The 26056-nt window shown below is 38.3% G+C and overlaps 1 protein-coding gene across 1 annotated transcript in view; it reads left to right on the forward strand.

Moving 5' to 3' along the window:
• SH3BP1 (SH3 domain binding protein 1) overlaps positions 1–26056 on the forward strand; it is a 41484-nt gene that overhangs the window by 6017 nt on the left and 9411 nt on the right. The window contains exons 2-17 of the mRNA XM_032221129.1: positions 2071–2113; positions 3032–3136; positions 6990–7066; positions 8834–8945; positions 14238–14314; positions 16340–16475; positions 17221–17289; positions 17451–17541; positions 17911–18053; positions 18132–18243; positions 19006–19087; positions 20430–20510; positions 20774–20890; positions 22453–22550; positions 23767–23896; positions 25697–25809. Coding sequence (XP_032077020.1) covers positions 2071–2113; positions 3032–3136; positions 6990–7066; positions 8834–8945; positions 14238–14314; positions 16340–16475; positions 17221–17289; positions 17451–17541; positions 17911–18053; positions 18132–18243; positions 19006–19087; positions 20430–20510; positions 20774–20890; positions 22453–22550; positions 23767–23896; positions 25697–25809 — 1586 coding nt within the window. The remainder of the gene's footprint in view (positions 1–2070; positions 2114–3031; positions 3137–6989; positions 7067–8833; positions 8946–14237; positions 14315–16339; positions 16476–17220; positions 17290–17450; positions 17542–17910; positions 18054–18131; positions 18244–19005; positions 19088–20429; positions 20511–20773; positions 20891–22452; positions 22551–23766; positions 23897–25696; positions 25810–26056) is intronic.

Raw genomic sequence — 26056 nt, forward strand, 5'->3', positions numbered from 1 at the left:
ATGATATATACCAGTGTTTTCTCAATGCTGACAATTTTAAGAGATGTGGGCTTTAACTCCCAGAATTCCCAAGCCAATCCCAATTCTGGGAATTGAATTCCTCATATGTCTTAGTTGCTGAGGCTGAGAAACACTGATATACAGAAATGGGGGAAGTCTTTTAACATCATCTTTGATTTCCTGATTTGTGTTCATTTCAGTTTGCTGTGAAATTCAAACTAAGCCCATCAAGGTAACGAAAATCCCATATATTTCCTCTAGATCAGAGTTTGAAATGTGTTTCTAACTGAAAACAGATAGGAAAACCAAAAGGAGAGGGAGGATATTGTCAGGCATAGGGCAAAGAATAAGAAGGCGACAATATTTCAGGAAAGGCCATTTCCCAGACTGTGAGGAAATGTCCTCTATATATTTTTCTGGAACATGCCCTAGTGATTATTTGTCCAAGAACCAGGGAAAAAAGAGTTTGACCAAAACATCCATTATAATCTTTTGAGTGAGGTCTGTTCCAGTTTTTTGCCAGTCCCTTTTTCCCCAATCTCGGGAAAAGAACTCCAGAACATCTTTTGAATTCAAAAAACTCAATATGGATGTTCTGGTAATATTTTGAGCTTAGGACAGCTTGCATGGCTCAGATGGGCCTCATCTAATGGTGACAGTTGACTGATTCTATGTAGATAGGAGCTGGGATAGGAGATCACCAGAAATGGTGATGGCAGAAATCTAGTCTGGAATCGCAGTTGTCAGGGAGTAGGTAAGAATGGCAAAGGCATTTCTGCAGTCAAGAAGATTCCAAAACAATTATGCCCATACAGTCAAATGGAGCCAGGTTTGACCTGAGGAAATCTTCCCTATTTTGTTTATCAGTGGCAAGAATGTGTGACAGAATCTGGGAAGCATTCCAATTTTCCACAAAATAGCATTGTGCTGTTGAAATAGCAGTTTTCAGGCTCCTTTTCCAGAGTACTGGAAACAATTATTTTCAAAAGGAATCCAAGGTAGATTTTGAGGCTTTTGCTCTTTCCTCATGTTGCCTTTATAGGCCTTGAACCTACATTCAACTTCAGGTTAGATTGTGAGAATTAAATCACAGCTAACATTTGAACATTCCAAGCCTGCATTCACCTGACATGTTGCAGCTGCCCAAGAACTCTTCCAATGTGTACCAACATGTCTGAATAACTGTGGGGACAACTGTCCCAGGGGTGGGCTTCAAAATTTTTAGCAAGGGGTTCTCTGCCCAATTGCTGGGTGGGTGTGGCCATGGTGGGTGTGGCCATGGTGGGCATGGCCTAGTCAGCCTCCTGCACCATGGCGGGGGGTGTTTTTCTCGAGCCTCCGGGAGGGTGAAAACGGCCTCCCCAGGTTCTAGAGCAGGGGTAGTCAAACTTTTTATACCTACCACCCACTTTTGTATCTCTGTTACTAGTAAAATTTTCTAACCGCCCACCGGTTCCACAGTAATGGTGATTTATAAAGTAGTGAAGTAACTTTACTTTATAAAATTTATAAAACAGAGTTACATCAAACCCCTACCGCCCACCATGAAAGCTGGAACGCCCACTAGTGGGCGGTAGGGATCAGGTTGACTACCACTGCTCTAGAGGCCAGAAACAGGTCGTCATGAACTTCCAGTAGCCCTGTTTTTCGCCCTCCCCGAGCCTCCGCTCGCACCCTGCATTTACCTACATCCAAAACAGACCACGTGTGGACTCCTAGGAGGGGGGGGCAGCCAGAAGTGGGATTTGGGGGTCTCCCGAACCCCTGCGAACTCCCAGCAGCCCACCCCTGAATTGTTCCCATTGTTGTCCACTTTTTGTTTTTTTCTGAATGCTAACCTGGCATTTTGTTAGTGACAACTATGAGCCTGGAAAATTCTGATCCTATTCTTCTTTCCCAGAGGTAAATCAATCTGTCTTACAAACAACTCTACCATTTTTTCTGAAAGTATAATGCTGATCTAACATGCAAGGAGGGGGCTTACAGTATAGACATTATTGAAATAATATAAACTTAATGTACAAGTGTGTTGGTGACCTCTTTCTCCCATTGTTGCTCCTCCTTCTCCAGAGGCCAAGAAACAGCGGATTACTTGACTGAAGACTTGCTCCAGGTAAGGCACCAGGTTTCATCTTTGGGCATGTGCTTACCTGTAGCCCTGTGCTGGCAGAGAAGGCGTCACTTGTCTTAGAGAGCAGCAGTTTGTTTTCTCTCTGTGTCTGAGTCACAAGACAATCTTGGACTGGAATCATCCTCTCCCGATACGAACCAGGTCTACTACTAAGCTGTGTCGTGCAAGCTGAGTACAATAAGACTCCACTGGGTGGGGTCGGGGGAGAACACCCGAGAAGATGCAGAGCGTTCATGGAACAACTTAGACCAGCAAAACTTTAGAACATGCAAAGCTGCAGATGTTCTGTGAACTGGGTCTCGGTCCTTAAATTAATGGAGCTTTGAAAGGCAGTGAAAGTCATCCTAAAGGGCTTTGTTTACTTAACTGGGGTTTTTTTCTGGCATAATGTTTGAATTCAACGTACATTTTTGACAATGAGAAGGATAGTTACATGAATACAAATGATGACTGGAAGGGCCACAGATGATTGTAATGTACATATTTTAGTCACAATCTCCAAAAGGATAAGAGGATCAGACTATTCTGAGTATGCTTTCGAAAGTGGCTGCATTTTTTAACTCCAGCTGTGTCATTTTAATAACAGGACAATGCGTTTTAAGCACTGCAGGAGTCCATGAATAAATATTTATATTTTCTCAAATGTGTATTTGATAATTCCTAACAACTGAGTGTCTCAGTATAAAATGAGATTACAACATTAACCCATTAAAAATGATTTAAACAAAGTTGTGATTGACAGACTGGCCAAGATGAAGGAAAGGATGTTCACAGAAGCTATTTGCATACACACACACAGAGAGAGAGAGAGAGAGTATGTATGGGGAACCACAGTGGATGCATAGAAAATGAATTTTTCCTTATTTTTTCTCTGCTAACTGTTCCACTTTCTTTTTTTAGGTTGAACAGAGAATTGAACCAGTCAAACGGGCAGCACACAATGTGCACAAGAGGCTTGTGGCTTGCCTCCAGGGGCAATACGGGGCGGAATTGGACAAACGAGTGGTAAATCTCATTTTTCCTTTTTTGTGGGAGTTCTTTCCGGATCTCAGTTCACAATATGGGAAGCACATTTTTGGTGCTTCATGCTAGTTCTCAATTATAAAACATCTTCCTTTCCCACCTCACCTTTTTTAGAAGCTGATACTATTCTGCACTGAGAAAAAAAATTGCAATGGATACGCAGTAATTTATGTCTAGAAATTTTTCCTCTCCTTGGCTCCAGATTTGGGTGCTGATCTAGATTGTAATATAGAGTTTTATCGCCAGCTTTGCTACTGTACAGCTCCTATGCAGATCTCCAGGAAATTGAAAAAAAAGGGAATTAATATATAAAGCCTTAGTAAGACTACACCTAGATTACTGCATCCAGTTTTGGTCACCATCCTATAAAAAAGATGTTGAGATTCTAGAAAGAGTACAGAGAAGAGCAACAAAGCTGATTAGGGGACTGGAGGCTAAAACATATGAAGAACGGTTAGGGGAACTGGGCATGGCTAGTCTAGTGAAGAGAAGGACCAGGGGAGACAATATAGCAGTGTTCCAATATTTGAGGAGCTGTTACAGAGAGGAAGAGGTCAAGCTATTTTCCAAAGCATCTGAAGCCCAGACAAAGAATAATGGATGGAAATTGGCCAAGGAAAAATTCAACCTAGAAATAAGGATTTTTTTTCTGATAATGAGAACAATCGCCAATGGAACAGTTTGCCTTCAGAAGTCGTGAGAGCTTCATCACTGGGAGCTTTCTAGAAGAGATTGCTACCTGTCAGAAATGGTGTAGGATCTCCTGCTTGAGCGGGGAGGTGGACTAGATGAGCTACAAGGTCCCTTCCAACTCTGTTATTCTGCTAATAATAATGCACAGTTCTATCTGTAGCATTTATCCTAGGCTATGGGCGATTTGAGTGCCTTTGCCCTTGCAATTAGAGAGACTCCTAAGATAGTCTTCTAGTATTTTATGTCTTCTGGATACATTGAATCTTCAGACAATATTGCCATTGGGTCTGCTGGCTAAAAATTATGTAAGCCATATTCTCATTTATCTATTGGTATGAAAAATCCATTCAAGTTTTTTATTTTATTTTATTTATTTTATTTCGTCAAGCATGAATTAGATAACAGATATAAGTATAGACATGATTATGAATACATGAAATGAATACAAATACAAGGGAATATTAAAGCAGGGACCGTAGGCACATGGTGCACTTATGCAAGCCCCTTAGAGACCTCTTAGGAATGGGGTGAGGTTGACAGTAGACAGTCTAAGGTTAATGTTTTGGTGGTTTGGGGAAGAAACCACAGTGTCAGACGGTAGTGCATTCCAGGCATTGACGACTCTTTTACTGAAGATGTATTTTCTGCAATCAGGTTTGGTGCAGTTACCGTAAGTTTGTGTCTGTTGTAAGCTCATGTGTTGTGGTTGAAGCTGAAGTATTCATTGACAGGTAGGATATTGTAGCAGATAATTTTATATACTGTGCTTAGGTTGGGTCAAAGACGGCGAAGCTCTAAATTGTCTAAGCCCAAAATTTCAAGTCTGGTGGCATAAGGTATTCTGTTACGAACAGAGGAGTGGAGGACTCTTCCCATGAAATATCTCTGGACTTGTTTAATTGTATTTATGTCTGATGTGACCTGTGGATCATAATCAGTATTCAAAGGAATATTATATTGAACAGAATTATTGGATTTTGTCCATGGATACAACTAGTTGATACAATTTATTTATGTACATACATATTTTATAATCAGCTCTGGAATTAAATACAGGCAAAATCCAAATAGCGTATTTGTAATTTTTCTTCAGCAGTTCACTTTGCTTCTGTGTATAAATATGTATAGAAGGGCGGGAGGAGAAGGGAGTACACTAACCAATTACCCTTTTCAGACTGATATACTATACAGAACTTTTCTGATAATTAAAAAAAAGGAGAGAATAATAACAGACTACTACTTGCATTCCTTCGAGGAATGGTACAATAAGAATTATACAAAAAGCAAGAGAATTCATTAATCAATCTTTATAATTCTTCCATTACTTTAATTACTTTTCTACTTTAGACCGGTAATACTTTTGTACTTCATATTCTTTAGAATTTTTAAAAAATCATCTTTCTTCTAGCTAGAAAAAAACAGAGGATGAAGTAATGAATCTTTTTCAGATTGTTCTTATTTTACATCTCTAGCTTCTGAGTGAATACAGTACATCCAGAATACTAATCACTAAGTTCAACTAGCCAAGCTGTGGACATTTTTAAGCAGCATACATCTCTCATGGGTGCAGCCAGTGGGAGAATACAAGCACATTTGCCATCCAGCCCGATACAGATTTTAGAATAAGGTATACATTGGCCCATGGGAGCACCAATAATGGTCTATCTTAAAACCCATGTCTGTAGCTTATTATGCAACCACCAACAATATTTTAAGGTGCTAATCTTAAACTTTAAATCAGTAATGCCAAATCGTGTGCTTTCCTGCCTAACCTATTTCATTTTTTAAAATATACATGGGAGTCGAGAAAACCAATATAATTATCATTTAAAGAAAAGGCTTGTAGCTCTGTTATATTCCGACAGTTAATGAACTCCCATACGTACCTTCATCATGCTTACCTCCATACTTATCACACTGTTCCCTTTCGGGGTGAATTATGCATAGTTCAGAAAAGGAGTGATAAAAGGCAAAGAAATTTAAAAAATGGATTCAGAAAAAGAAACATAGCTAAATCTGGCTTACAGTTTATTGCACCTCCCCCTACCTTTCTGTCCTTGCAAATTATCCTTGTTTCTATATTGAGTTGGTCTTGCTTTGTGTGACAAAGATTCATTCCTCACAACACACCATATAGTGCCACGGTGGCAAACCTATGGCACATTTCGCCCCAGCTCAGCTCCACCGCGCATGTACATGCGCCTCCTTGCCAGTCAGCTAGTTTTTGGGTCTCTGCCTACACAGGGGGACACATGTGCATGTGTGGGGGGGTGTACTGATGCACGGGGGTCAAATCTGGGCTACAAATATTCTCTTCTATTGGTAATTGATTTACATACAATATAATATGTATACTCCTATCTCTAACCAATGTCTAATATCATTCCAATATTCCTTATATATTTGCCATAAATATATTTCAGTACCAAAGAGTATCTTTTTTCTAAGCAAGTACTTAACAGGCACCATACTAATTCATTCCTGGGTCTTCAATGGCCCATCACTTTTTTTCCAAACTTTTCTATATTATTCAAGTCACTTGGGTGAATATTTTTCCGTCTTTAGATAAAAGGCATGTAGAATGTTACATATATGTTTTTTACTAAAACTTATCACTGGTTCTTCTATTATTACCATTTCTGGAGTATAACATGAAATTATCACAATCCCCTGGACTTTTATTTTCTGTGCAACTACTGCAGCATAAATGACGCTAATTCATACTCTCTGACCCATATCTTGATCTTTTCATTCATAAGCTAGGATCCTTAATTTAGACATTGCCTGGAAACCAAGATACTGTTACCCACATTTCACTAACTAGGAGATATACCAAGTATACGCACACATACTGCCCACAGGATTCAATGAATTATCATTGCCAAAAAAAGGTCTAATCACATTATGATAAGGTGTTGGTGGTGAGAAACAGTTAAGATAAGGTGTTGGTGGTGAGAAACAGTTACTAATACCTGTTAAGTCAATAGTAAAGAAACAGAGGAAAGTTATATCACTATAAGAACCCAGAATGTAGGTAAGAAGTTAGAGATTTAATAATTGTAATTACCAACTGTTAGCTGTTACCAACCGGTATAGGTATTTTCCTTGTCTGTTCATCTTATTTACTCACTTTTTTCCACAGAAAAAATTACCTTTGATGGCATTATCAGTCACTATGGCTGAAAGTTTTAAGGAATTAGACACGGATTCCAGTCTCGGGTAAGAACTCTTACATTTTATGAGAGAAAGACCACAGAGTGTTCTTTATAACTGAGGAACATATTAATCTAGTTTGTTATCTCTGAATCTCCTATAAAGTTCATCCCCTTTATGGATTGCAAAATCGTATTTTCTTTCTCAATTTGGAAATGGTCTTTGCATACTAATTATCCTGACTGAACTTGGTTTTTGTTTGTTTTCTGAAAACATAAAAATATTGTTTTTCTAGAGCAGTATTCTTTCTAGCATCTGTGTAATTAATATTAACCTTAAAATCCAATCATACAGAAATATATGGCAAGTTGAGTCTCCTCTGTTTGTCTTGTCTATTTTCCTCCACCACACGTGACCTGTTGACCATGTATTTTAAGAGCCATGCCAACTATGAAATCTTCATTAGGCTATATTTTGTACTTCTGGGATTACTTTCTGTCCAGAAATAGGGTGGTAAATGAGAAAGCAGCAGAAACACAGAGTGGATCCAGTTTTCACAAGGTGAACTCCAAGCTGCACTTCTGTGCTTGGTGGATATTGGTTGGGGATGACTTCATGGCAGTTTTTGACTCCTAGTGATTACCTGGACAAATCCCTGAAGTTTTCTTGGCAAGATTTCAGAAGTGGGTGACATTGCCTGCTTCCTAGGGCTAAGAGTGTGTGATTAGCCAAAGGTCAACTGGTTTATTTCATGCCTAAAATGGGACCAGAACCCATGACCTCCTGGTTTCTAATCTTCTGCCTTAACCAGGACACCAAATTGGTTCTTACACTTCTATTAGCAGAAGCCATTTTCTGGCTGTTGAGTGGGAGGAAGGCCATTTCCCTTTCCCCTTGCGCAGGCTCGCACATTCCTTCAAATCTGTTTCAGAGAAACTCATATTCTTCCAGAGCAATTGTAAGAAGACACAGGAGTGACATGAAGAAGAGAAAGTCTCATCACACAAAGTGCAAATTTGCTACTGCAGCCTGAAATTCTACTGCTCATCACTTAATAGGCACTATTTGCCTTGCTAGCATTCCCTTGGCTTCCTCTTTGCAGTGTCACAAAAGAGCAAAGGGCAGACTTTTTTTTCGGTAACAGACACACCAAGTCACAAAAATCAAAGTATTTGTTTACAGGCAATCCCACAAATAACATATGTTGCCTTATCAACTGAAGCTGAGCCACAACGACCTGAAACTACAGAACAGTCTTTGGGATTTATCAGTGTCAAGTACATGTGTCTGCTACTCAATATTTTATTTAGAACATGGATAAGGGGAATGAAGTTACTGGTTGAATAAACTGTCTTGTATCTCCAATCATTGAAGTAATTCCAAATTCCGGAGAGTATTTCTTTGGGAATTGTGCTCTGGTCTCCATCTTTTATCCTTTTCCGTTGGAATGAGTTGTGATTTTTACCCCTTTTAAACTAGATTTTTCAACTGCTTATTTTTACTTTTAGTGGCTCTTTTTGCTCTGGGATGGGATACATATCACATAAATTAAAGCACACCTAGTAATAATCGCAGAAGTTAGAATTGTGGCAAACTAATTTAAAAAACAGTTTTCCCAATTTGATGCTCTCAATTCCCATTGCACATGACTTGCAATGCAATATACCTAGAAAATGCTGGATGTGAGAAGAAACAACTGTTGGAAGATCCAAACCAGGATTCTGGAAGCGAAAGAAGAAAAACTGTATTGTATGTTAGTCCCAAGAGGTGTTATGGTAGATTGATACTCTTCACCTTCAGGTTTTCAACTCTTTCTTTCTTCTTTGCTTTCAGGAAAGCTCTGGAAATGAGTTGCTGCATTCAAAGCATGCTGGCCAGGATCCTTGCAGAGTTTGAAATTACTCTTGAACAAGATGTCCTACAACCCCTGAATAAACTGAGTGAGGTATCTTTGGTCTCAAATCAAATCAAACCTTTACTACAGTCAGAAACCAGCATAATCTTTCATCTTTTTTTCTCTTCACTCCTATTTCCATGTTTACTTAACCCCAGCATTTTCACAATTTGTCCAGCCACAGTGCAATTCACGCAGTAACCTATGGTTAAACAATAGATGATGGAATGCTTCAGGGACCCAGCCAAACAGCCCTTCCTAACAAATGGGCAAAGGCTGCTGTAACTTAGCAACTATTGGAACTTTGATTGTGATGTTCATCAAAAATCAAAAGGTTGCTTACATTTTATAAGGCTGCTCACAGCTATAGTTAAGGATCAATATGCACTGGAAATAACTACTTTGTCATGCTTGACTTTCTAACTTAAGCAAAATCAGGAAACAGGCATTTCCTGCCAGGGTGCCACTAGAAAGACCACTAACGGCTTCTGCTGTTCAGATATAAGAAAAAGTGTAGTAGGTAAGAAGCCACCCAAGACCTCAGGAGAGACAAACCCCTTCTCAGTCATTGGAAACTCACTGAATGCCTTTATATACCAATCACTGTTTCTCAACTCAACAATGTTCCTTATGGAATTATTCTTGTAAGAGAAATTGGAGGAAAGACTGCTATGCATGCTCCTTTGATCTCCTGGAGGAAAGATAGGATATAAATCTAGCAAATAAATAACAAATCTGGCTATGATGAAAATTCTCTTACAGAGTCCTTGCAAGAGCCATCATAATATTAATGTCAGAAAAAGAATAAAATCCTGGAAACATAAGAAATAGGCTATTTTATGCAAACTACAAACAAACAGGAACTTAAATTAATGGCATTTTCTCACTAGTCACTGCAAGAATTTTCTAGTGCCATTTATCCATCACTAAAGTGATACAAAGCTTATTATTATGGTTGGCACCGGAGTCAGCCAGATGTTTAAACTGAACTTGGCATTTTTATATACTTACTGAGTCCTTTCCAAGCACCCAGGATAGGCTGGAAGTTGTTGTTTAATTAAGTTTCATTGCAGCATATTGTTCCAAGTAAAGCTGCCTTTTGCAATTATCATGATTTTTGTCAATGCCAACAGTGTGCAAATGGTGCGACAGATGTTTTGGGATTGCACCCAAGATGCCTATTACTATTGGTATTATCTTTGCTTCCCCCCCCCCCCCGCTACTGTTGTTCGACTTTTATTTGTAGGTCTTTAAATGTTGTGATTTTCTCCAATTTTTTTTTCTTTTCTCTTTTACTGCTACATCCATTATCTAGACTTTTTTTTGTCTTTCTTACTAACAAATGTTAAATCTGAGGCATGATATGGCAGGTGCTTGTATGTTTGAATTTTAAAATACCAGAACACTTTAGCTTTTTCGTTTTCTACTTGTCTATTTTGTGATCCCACCAGTTCTTGCTTGCAGACAAATTATATTTCTTTTTTTTTTTTTTTTTTTTAAATATTTTATTCAATTTTCACATTCCATTTGCAATCATTTATATACAGGGTATTCACCAAAAAAAAAAAAAAAAAAAAGGAAAAAGGGAATAAAACGAACAGATAAAAAGGAAACACAACTCATCATTCACAACCCCACCTAACCCTTCCATCCTCCATACACCCCATCTACCCCCTCCAACTTTCCTTTCTCCCTCTAACACTCCCCTCCTACTTCCCTTTCCCCTCAAACCTTCCTTCTCCCCTTACTCCCCAGACACCCTCCTTACATTCCCCTTACATTCCCCTTACTCCTTCCTTACTCCTCCCTCTTCCTTCCCTCTACCTCCCTCCTTGGTGTATGCTTTTATTCGAGTGTTGTTTGATCTGATAAAGGTAAAATGAACCAAGGAAAAAAAAAAAAAAGGAAATAAACAAAAAAAAAAAACAAACAAAAAAAAAAAAACCACCGTATATAAATACATTCTTGTTCTTATTAAGGCTATGTTAACACCCCCCCACCCCACCCCCCCACAAATCCCCATCCCTAATCCTCCCGACTTCCCAGGGCCCCCACCTGGCGCTACCTTCTGTCTAAAATATCTTGTGTACATATGGATTAAAAAATAAAATAAAAAATAAAAAAATAATATATCAAAAGAAAAAAAAAAACAGAGAAAAAACAGAGAAAGAAAAAAAGGGAAAAAAGAAAAAAGGAAAGGAAGAAAAAAAAAAAAAAGAAACCACTCTTTGTGTTGATCTCAGCCCCCCATCTTTATCTATGTTTAAATAGTATAAATCATTCTATCTATATTTTATTCTCGTCTCTTACTTCTTTGCTATTTGCCCCAACCTTCTGTAGGTTCTCCCGTTCCTCTTCCTAAACCTTATGATCCCTTCCGATAAGATTTAAGCAACGTGGTTCATGCCATATATTCAAATATAACTTTACAGACAAATAATCAAACTTTCCCTTCTGGTAAAATTTTACACAGGATGAATGATCTTTCTTTACCCCCTTTTCAAACAGTAAATCTAAATATTCTAGCCAAGCTTCCCCTTCTTAGTAAAATTAAGCAGCGTAAATCAGATATTACTTTACACAGAAATCAATTTCTATCTTAAGTTAATTCCAACCCACTTCCTCTTCTAATAGGATTTAAATAACGTAATTCATTCCACATGCGTTTTACCCTTTTCCCTTACTTGTCTGAAATTTTCCCTTCAAGTAAAAGTTAAATAGCATGGGTCATTCCACATATTCGAATACTTTCAGCAAGAGTCAGTTAACCTTCTATTTTAAAATAGTCCCTTCTAACAAAGTTTAAACAACATAAATCATTCAGCATTCTTTTTACACATTATCTTAAAATAATCCCAACCGACTTTCTGTTCTAGTAAGCTTTAAACAACATAAGTTTTACCCTCATCCCTTGCTTGTCTAATGTTTACCTCAAATAACGTAGTTCATTCCACATGCATTTTACCCTCATCCCTTACTTGTCTGATATTTACCACTATCAAATTTATACTAGCATTTGTTTAAAATGTAATTCAGAGCAATTTCAACCAACTTTCCCTTCATGTAAAAATTAAATAACATGGATCATTCCACATATTCAAATAATACTTTCAGCAAGAATCAGTTATCCTTCTATTTTAAAGTAGTCCCTTCTAACAAATTTTAAACACCATAAATCATTCCGCATTCTTTTTACACTTATCTTAAGATAATCCCAACCGGCTTTCTGTTCTAATAAGCTTTAAACAACGTAAATTTTACCCTCATCCCTTGTTTGTCTGATGTTTACCACTATCAAATTTATGCTAACGTTAATTTAAAATCTAGCTCAAAGTAGTTTCACCCAGCTTTCCCTTCTGATAAAAATTAGTCCGCTTTTTCTACCGGAGAGAGGTCTCAAACCCCCATTCAGTCCTCAAGCATTTTGAAATGTCTAAATTCTCGATCTCCGTTTTTCTGCTTCTCCGAGGGAGGAGGGGCTACCCCCTCCATCTTGCAACCACATGGCCAACCGCTCGGCTTCTCCTTCCGTTTGTCTCTCCACTCTTCCAAACGCGTCAGGAAGTCCCGCCTTCAGAATCCTACAATAGAAATCTTGAGCCTCCGAAACAGAGTTAAGACGAAATCTTTGATTCTCAAATGTAACCGTGATACCGGCAGGGGCCTCCCATCTGTATCGAATCTGTTGGCTCCTAAGCTCCTTAGTTAAAAAGGCGTAATCCCTTCTTTCTTTCAACATCTGAGAAGGAATATCTTTGAAAACAATCAGGTCTTGGCCGTCAATTCGGAGACAGTTATTATGAAGCTTTTGCACAATCGCATTTCTAGATTCTTTTGTAGAGAAATGTATAATTACGTCCCTCGGGAGCTGTCGCTGTTCCGCTATCAATGAGTTCTGGCGATAGATTTTCCGAATCTGCCAATCAAAGTTAAGTCCCGGGCTTCCCAGCGCATGGCTGAAGGCTTCAGCAAAGGTCTGTTTCAAATTCTCTTGCTCCTTTTCACGGAATCCTCTAATTCTTATCGCAAATGCCTTCCTATTAAAATTTAACATCATAAGCTGTTCTTCGTTATTTCTAATTTTTTCTTGTAAAATTTGAATATTGGTAGTCAAATTAAAATTAGCCTTCTCCAGACTTTCCAATTTGTTCTCTATTTCAGCAGAGTAATCTGACAGAGCAGACACAGCTGCAAACGTATTCGCCTTCATTTGATTAACTTTAGATTTTAAATCATCATATAATTCCAATACAAATTCCCTGATTTCTTTCTTAAAAGCGTTAAGCATTTTAAGGAGATATTCCTGTGTTAAAAGTTCCCCAGCAGAAGGCATAGGAGACAAAGGCTGTGTTTCCAATGAAGATTCTTTAAATTCTTTTGTAGCAAGACGCTTCCTTGACTTGGGTGGCATAATAAATAAGCAAGTAAGCAGAGCTTCGCTCCCCTCTATTTCCAAAGAAGAAAAATTTATTTTGTTAAGGAGCAGTCTGCAGGAAGATAACACCGGCTAAGTACATCAATCATCCACGGAGAGAAATCGCCATTTTGAGGTCTGTTTAGACAAAGAAGTCTCTAAGACGAATGGTGCTGGTATTTACGATAGTAATGAAAACATAAATCTCACAGGGGTGGGACCCGCCCGTATCAATTCTAGCTTGAAAAAACTTTGTCTTGTCCTGGGGGGGGCTAGCCTGTCTGGGGCTGCCAAAAAAAAAAGGCAGCTGAGAAGAAATGGCTGGAGATAAAAGCTCCGCTTCGGCCGGCTCTAATCTCTTTCCACAGCCAAAAAGGAAAAAAGGCTGTGGCTTACGATTAGATCCTAACCTACGGGGCTATCCTCCCTGCCCCTTTCTTAGCCAAAAAGGGGTGCTATCTATGATCTTATTTAGATATACAGACCAGATCTCTGAGGAGCTCGGTGGAGTCCTCCTCGGCAACAGGCCACGCCCCCCGGAAGTCCCAGACAAATTATATTTCTTGAAGATCTTCCAAAGTAACTTTGTTACTGCTGGCCATTGTAGCTTATTATTATTATGGCTTCTTGCATAATAATATAAGAGTCAAAGTGTTTCTCAACCTTGGTGACTTTAAGTCCTGTGGACTTCAACTCCCAGATTCTGGGAGTTGAAGTCCACAGGACTTAAAGTCACCAAGGTTGAGAAACACTGCTTTAGACTATATTTGGCATTTTTATTATTATCATTCGCATTATTACCATATATCTAGGTATATCTAAAGACCATTTTAACATTTATTAAGTTAAAAATTATTGATGGGGATGGGCTTATGGGAACTGATGATAGAGTGAACCGGCCCTAACTCCTTCATCCCAATCTCTTCAAGGAGGAGCTGCCTGTCATCCTGAAACATAAAAAGAACCTTCAGAAACATATTCTGGATTGGAACAGCATCAAAAGCCGGTACTGGGCGGGAGGGGGGGGGGATATAATGAAATAGAAAAATGGAGAGGGCTCAATGTAACCTTTGAAATGGGTGAGGGGGAAAAGTCTCTTAAGATGTAACTCACATTCCACCAGGGGCTTGTTGTGTTTTTGATAACATCACCTTGGCAGCAAGATCCCTGCCATCCAAAGCCTTAAAGTACCAACTAATTTAACATTCTGGATTACAATTTCCTTGGATTTGAGGTTTAGGGTTTGTGTGAGCTAGCCACAATGGCTTATGATATAATGCAATCACTGCCAACTGATATTTGAACAAAACACAGTTTAGCACTTCAAAACTACTTCAGATCTTTAGCATATCATTTTTCTAATCTATTACCAGATGTACTCTACTGTACTTCCTATTACTCACAGTCAGCATGGCCAGTGGCATATTATAGTCCTCATTTAACAACTGCCATTAGGACCACTAACTCCATCACTAAATGGCATGGTCATAAAATGAAATGTCATGTGAGCACACTGACCTACAGCAATTGGCAGCTGCAGTTATGTGAATCATCCTCCATCATTAAGCATGATGTCACATGTTAACTAGCAGCCGTTAAGTAAGGATTGCCTGTATTTAAGAGATGCCAGGTTAGGGAAAACTGCACAAATGGATGATCTCCTACATGCCTGTTCAATTGCATTTCAGTTTGGGAGGTCTTACATTACTATTTGTTTTCCATGCTGACGTGCATAAATTATTTAATGTTTCTAAGCAAATGCATGGGTTAAGGAGAGGTGAGTGCTCAGTGGTGGAACTCCTACTTTGCGTGCAGTACATCTCAGCATCAATACTTGCCATTTCCGAATTAGTCAATAAAAACAGCTGCAAGAGTTGGATAACTGCCATCAATCCATGTCAGTAATAGGAAACTAAATTCTCAAGGTTGTTAGAAGTGGCTTTCATGTTTTTAGATGTCTTTTCAGTTAGTAACTGCTTGCTATCATATTCACATCAGTAAAATGTTTCACTACTATGCTTGCTAACTGAAAAAATAAACCACATATTCTTATAGTGTATATAAAGGGCCTACTGGTTACAGCCTCCATAAATCCATAATGTACTTTAGGTATCATAAACCCAAAATATTATTTTAATGTTTAGCTTTGTGTTCTGCCTCTTTTGAGAAAAATGTAATAATATGTACGGTATTTCCAGAAGTCCACTGTCAGTGCAAAGCAATGCCCCAAAAGAATCATGTTTATACACACAAACATTACAGGGAGTGTAGCGTTGTTCCTCTTTCCGGTTTCCTGATTACCAAATTAATTTTTATGGAAAGACCTTCCACCCAACATTTTCATCTGTGTGTTCAAGTGGATACAGGTGCTGTATTTTGGGACATAAGAATTGTATGGATATACATATGGCTGTTGTTATATGAGTGGTATAACTATAAAGTCACTCTCCTACTTAATTGTTATCAGTTCTAATACTGCATTGGGATGAACTAAGGAATAATTAAGATAGAACATATAACTGAGCATTAGAAATAAATCTGATTAATTGCAACTTTCCATCTGTAGATAGGACTAATTTACATTCCATTTACTTAAAAGTATGTGACTGTCCATCAATGCCCATAGTGCTCTTATGCTATCCATGTTATGCCAAAGGGAAAGATGTTGCCAACTTAATGGCTTGACTTGGAATAATATTACATTCATATGTTATGAAGGAATCTCTTAAGTGTCCCAATCTTGACTCATTTTTATCCTGCCTTATTTCTAAACAATCAAAAGAATCAGATTTCTTCCCCTCTCAACAAACTCCCTACACTGCACAAACTGCTGTTAAAACAGTTTGGGCTTCCCATGCCACAGGAAATATAGCATTACATGGGTGTTTGCACTTTGCATCCAGAGTGTCAGTCTTAGGCTTCACAATAACAGCTCAAACCCTGATTATTAAGAATTTTTTTCATATCAAACGTATCCTGTTTCCTAATTTTGAAATACCATCACATCTTTCTTCTTTTAAAAAAAATGCAGTCTAAACCAAGCTGCCAAGAATTCCAATAACAGTGTCAGTGCTGTCACAACTTCAGGAGCCTCGTCAGCTGCCTTAAAGTTGGAGAATCTGAAGGAGGAGGAAGAGGAGATGAAGAGGAGGGTGGAGCAGAGTAAGGTACTTAAACATAGAGACAGCTTGATCAAGAATATATTGATTTATCTTAGTCCACTCTTCAATTCTGGTATAAAGAAATGTGCTTGTGTAAGAAATTCATCAAGTACAGGACAGCTGAGAAAGAGTTTAAAAAATAAACTAGAAAGAATAGAGTGTTGATGTAGTTTCTTTTTGTCACAGAGTTCATCAGACTGGCTGTGTTTAGATTGTCTAGTGATGGAACCAGTCTCTACTATCAATTCTATTGTGTATTGGGTAGCTTCCATAAGTGAGCTCAAAATGCCAAACTAGTTTCTAATGATTGTCACCCCAAAACCTACCTGATTGCTAAAATAAGACTATTGCAAAAGCCCTGCATCTCATTATTCTAATCTAGCTTAGAAAGTCATGGATCTTGTAATGGCTACCAATGGGAAGCATAAGAATTTGTTGGCTTCCATTAGTTGCATACATGTATCCTGACAGCCATGCAGTTATATTTGAGAAGTACAAGTATACTCCCTATCTCTATTAGGATTTTGTTGATGATGTAATGCAAAATTGGCAATTTTAAGATGCATGGACTTCAATTCCCAGAATTCTCCAGCCAGACATGAGAAATTCTGGGAGTTGAAGTCCAGATGTCAATGCCACCTAGGTTGGGAAACTCTGCTGTAATGAATGAATGTCAAAAAATATAGTGATGAAATTTTGTTTAATTTTTCATGAGTGCATCAAGGAATAATATTTCCCAATACTGTTCCAGGATGAATATATGGCTGATTTATATCATTTTTCAACCAAGGAGGACAGCTATGCTAAGTACTTTATCAAAGTAAGATTTAATTCCTTTTCTTAACTACTCTACTTATATTTTATTTATATTATATTTTTAAAATCACATCACTTCTGAAAATTTCATCTCTCCATAGACAAGGCTTGTAGGAAAAATATTAATTAGAATTACAATTCTGTTTGCATGTTTCTCGGTGGCAGTTGTTGGAAATCCAGGCAGAATATCATCAGAGGTCCCTGGAATCTCTAAATTCCAGCTTGGCAGAGCTAATGAGCTCTGACAACCAAACAGGTACAACTTGAGATGACTTTTTTGATGTGACATATTAGCAATAAATAAATTGTTATTATTCAGCCAGAGCTTTGAGAATATTAAGGAGAAAGGGCTGCAAATATAGTATGTGGGAACTGAACCTTAATACTTTTAGTAGGGACATTCTCTGCTCATCTGTTTAGTTGTGGTCCTTTTTAATTGACGTTTGCATTAACTGATGTTTGCATTAAACTGTGGTAGTAAGCTAGAAATGGCTTCAGCTTTTTGTTCTGTGTACATCAAAAAAAACTGATATTAGGCCAGAAGAGTAGAGAGGAGATAACTGTGGAAATTAAGAGACCAACATTCTTTAATCTTTGACCTTTCTCCTCCTCCTTCCTTGTCTAGATGCTCCTTTTCCATTAGATGCAGCTGTACCAGGGGTGTATGGCATGCCATTAGAGACTCACCTGAAGGCTGCTGGGCGAGAGATTGCACTTCCCATTGAAGCCTGTGTTATGATGCTGTTGACCACAGGTATGCGGGAAGAGGTAGGTGCCACCCTCTGTCCAGCCATTCATTTGCCACGGACCTCCTGGCTTCTCTCTTATTTTTATTTCTTCTTTTAGGGGCTCTTCCGGCTGGCCGCTGGAGCTTCTGTGCTGAAGAAACTAAAATACTATCTTGACAGTGGCTCAAATATTCTGGATGAATTCTACGTAGACCCTCATGCTGTGGCAGGTAGGTGATCAGAAGAGATCTTGCCTGAGACTACTACACATCCTCTTCAGGACCTGTTTTCCTTGTTACCTTCTGGGAGGAGGCTTTGTGGTTTCCAAAGCAGAACATCCAGATTTGGTTACAATTTTGTTCCATATAGTATCAACCTTGTGAACTCTCAAACTTCCTCTTTCCAATATGTATTCAAGATGGACAGTGATTAATATATGTATGTATGGTTGTAGGTGTGTGCGTGTGTGTGTGTGTGTGTGTGTGTGTTATGTATATGTACACTTTTGAAAGCAGGCAACAGAATTTCATTTTTAATGGGTACCAGTGCACTCACAGTAAAAAAAATGGCAATAAAGTTTATATCTATCTATCTATCTATCTATCTATCTATCTATCTATTGATTGATCGATTGATCAATCATCAAAGAGGCTTTTCAATGAAATTTGAGTAGAGCAAAATAGAAGCAAAGCACACTTCCTCTCACCTGCGAACTTCTAAGCAACCTTCCCTTGCTGCTTCACAGGAAAATAAAGTATTTACTTTGAACATCATTAAATGTGGCAAGTTTACACAGCATAATTCCATTTTCCCCTCAGACAGCAGTGAACAACTTAAAGTTCTTTAGACAGTTTGGAAAACAGTTCCCAAACTCATTGATTACAATACTGATTTCTCATAATATTGAAACATTCAAAACATACCAGGCAATTTACATTTTGTTTACAGCTAGGCAGTCATATTGTGTCAGAAATATACTTTTTTGCTTCCAGGTGCACTAAAATGTTACCTACGAGAATTGCCACAGCCGTTGATGACCTCTGAACTCTATGATGATTGGCTGAAAGCTGCCAGGTGAGTTGGAAATAGAAAAACGGACTTAAGCACACTATAATTATTTCAGTCTTTGGTTGAGTTTTATTTATCTGACAAACTAATACTTACCCCCTTGTTTATATTGGAAAAAGAGGTAGCATTTTAATGGGTGTGTAGAGTTCTTATATCCACTGTATATGCTGGCACAGGTCAGGCTACACAGCCATTAAGAAAGTGCAGATATAAGTTAATGACATTAAAAAGGTAAAAGGAAATTATATATTTCAGCAGAGATCTTCTTTTAAAAGAAAACTCTCAGAAATATATGCAATTTTGTTTCTAGCTCAGATTATTCTTAGAGTACTAATTCTGCCCAGTTCTAGTCCTATTCAATTTCCCATAGGCAGATAGAACAATGACAACCCAACAAGAAGCCAGAAATTTCCTACTGTTTGTGTATAATTGTTAATCTCCTGATATTCATAGTACTGGCGATTAACTTGTTTTCTTATAAATTGTCAAAAAAATCTTCCTAACACATGATGGTGCAGAAGAAGAATGTGTAATATATTCTGATCCATAAAATATACAGTATATCCAGTGGTTTGAGTTTAGAATAAACTGTAGAAACCTGAGACTGAATCTCAGCTCAAGCAATTAACTCTGACAATCAAATCTACTTTCACATCAAGGTTCCTTTGCATTGAACTTGACTCCTGATAATTTCATGGGCACGTCTGTGTAATTTCTTGGCAACACAACAACATGAAATGGTTGCCACTGCTTTATTCCCATTAAAAGAAACAGTCTAGAAATTAACCTTAGTATTCCCAAATGACACCCCCATGGAAATATTAACGAAACCCACCCAACTTGTTTGGCTTCTACCCTCAGAGAAGCTCAGTCAGGTGCTTCCACCAACTGAGAGCCAAAGACAGCTTGGTGGCACAGTGGTTAGAATGCAGTATTGCAGGCGAATTCTGCCAATTGCCAGCAGTTCGATTCTGACTGGTTGAGTCAGCCTTTCATCCTTCCAAGGTCGGTAAAATGAAGACCAAGATTGTTGGGGGCAATATGATGATTCTGTAAACCACTTAGAGAGGACTGTAAAGCACTATGAAGTGGTATTTAAGTCTAAGTACTATTGCTATTGGCAGTGATGATTGCTCCATCCATATCTGAGAAGCCTTAGAGGATGTACATGAAAAGAAATACAGCCAGAATCTGATTACATTGTCTTTTACTATTAGGCAATACAAAATAATATGAGAAATTCTCACAAGCTCTATTATCCTTTTTATTTTCAAGTTGTTCTGCCCTTCCTTTTCTGCCTCAAAAAAAAAATCACATCCTTTTTTTCCCCTTCACTCTTCCTTTTCAGTGCCAAAGAACCAGAGGTTCGACTAGAGTGCCTCAAGGATGTTTGTAATCTTCTTCCCAAGGACAACTACAACAACATGAGGTGTGACATATATACATTTTTAAAACTTTCAAGGATCAATTTTAAGTTTTATTATAATGTATAATAATATTCTTGAATGTTTGCATTTTTATGTTCACTGCCTTAATTCAGAAAGTTGGCTTATAGGCTTACTTAAATGAAGATGTAAAGCTTTTCTGCTTCTTGGCTTTCTGTGGTAGGTCAGCATTCAATAGAAAAATATGAGAACCCTAAGAAAATCAAGGCACTGAGTTTTGCTTCTACAAATCACTCTTTCTTTGTAGGTATCTGATTCGTTTTTTAGCCAAGCTGGCTGAACAACAGGAAGTTAATAAAATGTCCCCAAGCAACATTGCCATTGTCCTAGGACCCAACCTACTGTGGCCTCAGGAGAATGAAAGGTAAAGTATAGATGTCCCAGAAGACAATATACTATGTTTGTTTCATATAGTATATACTTATCAGTGGTGGGTTTCAAACTTTTGAAAACCTCTTCTGCAGGTGTGGCCTGCTTTGTGGGAGTGGCTTGTGGCCATGTGGGCGTGGCCAACTTGTAAAATGTGGTGAAACTCCCTTAACAACGCTCTTGCTTAGCAACCAAAATGTTGGCTCAGGAACTCTGGCATTTGAAGCACGCAAGTCTTAAAGCTGTCAAGTTACAAGACCCTTGCACCCCTAACCTTTTAGAAAAAAAAAACCCAGGGGTGTTCAAACTTGACAGCTTTAAGACTTGTGGACTTCAACTCCCAGAATTCCTCCTCTCGCTCTTCATCTTGATGATGTGCAGATGGGCAGGAGGTGGGAGCTGGAACCGATTCTAAAATGCTGTAAATAACTTCATAATTAGTTACGTTATTAAATAATACCTTCCCTAGAGTAAAGATATTGTCACTATATTCCTTATAGAATATGTATGTAACTATGGGTAATTTCTACCTTAATGAGAGGCAGTAATTACCTTTAGTTGGTAGTCTTTTGTAGCTAGTGGGATACTGCTGGGTTTCTTCCAATCAGCTTCTTCCTCTGATCATCTGTATGGAATATGCGTGATCCTGTGTCACATCCTTCTCCATCTTTGGTGATCTTTCTCAGTCTATCTTGGATTCTGCACTTCTTCATCAATCAAAACTATCTAAATCCCTCTTAGTTTGACAACTTATCAGCTTCTTCTGGATCTCTCCAATCACAGCTCCAAAGCAAGCTCTCTTTTACTGTCATACTTTCAACCTTTTCAATGTTTTTTGTCACTGCCAGCTCTCCTAATGTGAGAAAGTGTGTGTCTGCTTGTGTGTGAAAAGTTTATTTATCGCACTCTATATTTTTATATGGCATTTCTCAAACTTCTCAAAAAATGAAAGAAACTGAATGAGCAATCACTGCCAAAATGAAGGTGGGGAAATCCAATTGCTTGTCCTCCTAAACCAGTTCTTAATACCTTTCAAATCAGGTTTTAATCAGTTCTTCAGAAAACACATACGAACAGCAGTGCTTTCAACTTAATATTCTGTTGTTGAAGTAACCAACCAGAAACAGATGGGAATTCTTGTGAAAGACAAGACTGCATGCTTTCCTACACATTTTCAAGAGCAAGCAATATTGAAATATGTTTTCTCTTTTCAGGGAATTAATATATATCAGTATATATTTTAACAATAATAGCCTTATCTGATCACCTCCTGTTTAGTACCACATAAATATAAAAAGCATTCACCCTGGGATGAGAGGATAATATTGCTGATAGAGAGGATAGTATTGTTAAATTATTTATGTGCACTTAAATCTCATTAGAGGTTAAATCTCATTAGATGTTCAGAGATTAAGTAGCAGGATAATTTAATATTTATATGCTGACATGTGGGTAAAGCCTACCTGTAAAAGTGAGCAAGGGAGATTAGGAGAAATGAATTATATAGGTTGTTGCTTCAGAATTTGCTCAGTGTTGTTCTTGGCTTCTTTCTCGCAGGTCCCAAGTGCAGCTAGACATGGCTTCTGTGTCCTCCATTCAAGTTGTAGGAGTGGTGGAGCCTCTCATACAAAATGCTGAGATCCTCTTTCCAGGAGGTAATCTGAATTCTTTTTTTGTCAGGGCAAATTGGACTCTTTTACAAGGCTTGTAAGCAGACACATGCAGTTGGTACCCAGTTGAAAAGGACAGCTTAGAAAGACTGGAAAATGGAATAAATAAACGAATTCTGTGAATTCCTTAGACACTATGAAAAAGAAATCTCTATGTGCCTTATGGAGTAACTATGCATTGCAATTATATCATTCATGTACTATATGTCTTTCTTTGTCATGCAAGTTTCAATAGCAAGATTTTTGCAATCCAGGGTTAGAATAAGTTGCAAAATGTGTGTCTCTGTGTGTGTGTGTATTTGTGTGTGTAGGAGCTCTAAGCTGTGCTTCTTTGGAGAAAAGAAAATGTATAATTTATATTAATGATGTTTAATATTTAAAAGCAAGTACTGTATAAATGTGGCTAGACAAATGGCGTTAAAATACTTCATTCTTTTAAAGATACAGGGGTAAAAACTGAGTATATATGAACCATTCTTGGGGAAAACTCAAATCAGTGGCAGATGCAGAAGCTGTATGTGGATGATTTAATCAAGTATGATTTATATGCAGTTACCAACACTTCTGAAAGGAACCTCCAAGGCACTTCATTAAATTATGCATGGAATGCCATCATCGGGGTTGGGTTCCAGCAGGCACTACTGCCAGTTTGCACATAAGCGCGCTGTGCACGCGCATGCACAGTGCAATAAAAATTGTTCTGCACATGTGCAGAAGCAAAAAACAAGATCACAAGCATGGCAGGCCTGGGTCGCTGCCAGTTCCAGTGACCCAGACTGCCAAACCACTACTGGTTTGGCCGAACCGGTCCAAACTGGTAGGAACCCACCACTGTCCATCATGGTATTCCAGCCACATTTCTCTAGAGCTAAACCTAGATCCTAGATGGGAAGTGCTTTCTTAATCAAAAAGTAGATAAATGAACAAATAGTGTATTTTAGCAATTTAAAGACCTAGATTGTGGCATTAACTTTTAAGGGTTTTAGAGGGAAGAGTCACAGGCTTCTGACTTTTAACTAAGCTGTCTGTTCTTGATTTGGCATGAATTGAGTATTCTTTATTAGAGCACTGATAAATCTTATGAAAAGAGGTGGAAGGAATCAAAGGTGAACCTTCTGCTGCTAGAGAGAAGTGCAGAACATTATAATAGCTTCCAGACACTCAGACTGTCTCATGCATTTATTTTTCTTTTTTCCATAAGATATCGACTTCAATGTCTCCAGTCTGTTTACTCCTCCATTAGACATCAAAAACCAAAACATCTCCACAACAGAAGAACCTACAGCCGTGTTTCTGCCTTTGGAATCTAATCCCCCTATTCCTGAAGAAAGGTATACATAGACAAATATAACCTTCAGCTGTGCTTTTAGTTTTACAAAGAATGCTGAGAATGAAAAGGCCATGAAAGTATTCATCTGAGTTAGCATCGGGATAACAGCACAAATATACATATAGAGCAGTGATAGTGAACCTTTTCCTTATGGCGTGCCAAGATTGTGCCTGCGCGTGCCCACACCAATTCAATCGTCCCTGCCCACCTGCACATGCATGTGCAACCACCCCCGCACATGCATGCACAATCCCTCCCCAGGCTCCGGAGGCTTTCCTGAAGCCTCGGGAGAGTGAAAATGCCCCTCCCGGCCCTCCAGAAGGCCGAAAATTAGCTGGTCGGCATGCACATGTGCACCGAAGCTGACTGCTGGCGTGCCAGAAAATATGGCTCCGTGTGCCACCTGTGGCACATGTGCCACAGGTTCGCCCTCACGGATATAGAGCATGGGGTCAGTTACTATAATATGGAGTTAATACATTGTATTCTTTTATATCAGTTCCGCAAAAAATTGTAGCGATACATTTCAATTACACACTCTTCTGTTCTCCACTTTTTATTCAGATACAATTCTTCTTCATAGTGATGCAATGTGCTCATTTACCTATCATAACATGATACTGTTGTGTTGTTTATTTAATACACTAGATTCAAAAAGACAGGGTACCAGTCTAAGCCTGGCTTAATAAAACATTTGTAAAAATAATAAAGAAGGAATCAAATAAATAATCACTATACCTACAATAGCATGGTATATGTAAGCAAATCAATTGTCTTACAGCTTAACATAATGATCTGGTTTATATCCTACTCTAAGACAATGGCCGGGTTTCTAATAAAGACTACCTAACCCATCACAAGCTACTCTATCTTACTTTAGTCCAGTGTTTTTCAACCTTTTTTGTGCAAAGGCACACTTTTTTCATGAAAAAAATCACGAGGCACACCACCATTAGAAAATGTTAAAAAAATTTAACTCTGTGCCTATATTGACTATATATAAAGTAATTCTCCCACGGCACACCTTACACTATGTCACGGCACACTAGTGTGCCACGGCACAGTGGTCGAAAAACACTGCTTTAGTCTGCTCCGGTGTGTGTTGCTGTGCAGCCATATTGTACACAGTAAAAAAAAAAAACCCTCCAAAGAAGGCTCCCCAACCATCATTATGAGATAGGATATAATTTAAAGCATTAAACCATGGTGGCGCAGTGGTTAGAGAGCAGTACTGCAGGCTACTTCTGCTGCCTGCCGACTGCCTGCAATTTCACCGTTCAAATCTCACCAGGCTCAAGACTGACTCAGCCTTCCATCCCCAGATTGTTGGCGGCAATATGCTGACTCTGTAAACCGCTTAGAGAGGGTTGTAGAGCACTGCAAAGTGGTATATAAGTCTAAGTGCTATTTCTATTGCTATTTTAACCTGACCTTGTAATACCAATAGTCAGTAGCATATAAAAAGCAGGACTAATAGTCCCTCCCTCAAGCTTACGTTAAAAAATAATCCTAAAGAAAAACTGATTAGCAAAAGAGAAAAAGGAGAAACCACAATTTGGGAATCAGTTTTTAAAACTTAAAATCATCTTTGGGATGCACAAAGCAACTTTCAGCTGTTCTTCGTTTGTCAGTAAATGGAGTATAAACTTCACTCTAATCTTCCCAAAATACAGGTCAGCCCCCATTTTAGTGGCTTGTGGTTGATATCAAAGGATTAAGAATGGACATATTTCTGGAATTTCTCTTTATACTAATTGTTTTTGGACAAATGAGAATTTATAAGACTTTTCCACATTGGCAGGAAAAATGCTGAGGTTATTCCAGAAACAGTGTCCTCAAAAGTGACCCAGTCATCTACTGAAACAACAATCTGCCCACCTACCTCTCTTTCTGCTGACGAGACCTCACGAAAAAGTAAGTTTCATAGTAATCATTTTACCTCTCTTATTGACACCAACTGCCAATGTTCCCACGTGATTGAAGAACTCTTCAAATGGGATTGTAGCAAGATACTTGCATTAAGGACACGACAGTGGGACTATTTTGTATTCTGAAAACATAGTTTGTAGCTTGGGAGATTCAAAAGGTTTTAGTTGTGCAATCAGTATTCCTCTGAATTTTACAGAGACCTGATGATAACATCTTATATTGATACCTTTCC

The sequence above is a fragment of the Thamnophis elegans genome, chromosome 7 (genome assembly GCF_009769535.1).
Source record: "Thamnophis elegans isolate rThaEle1 chromosome 7, rThaEle1.pri, whole genome shotgun sequence".
NCBI lineage: Eukaryota > Metazoa > Chordata > Lepidosauria > Squamata > Colubridae > Thamnophis > Thamnophis elegans.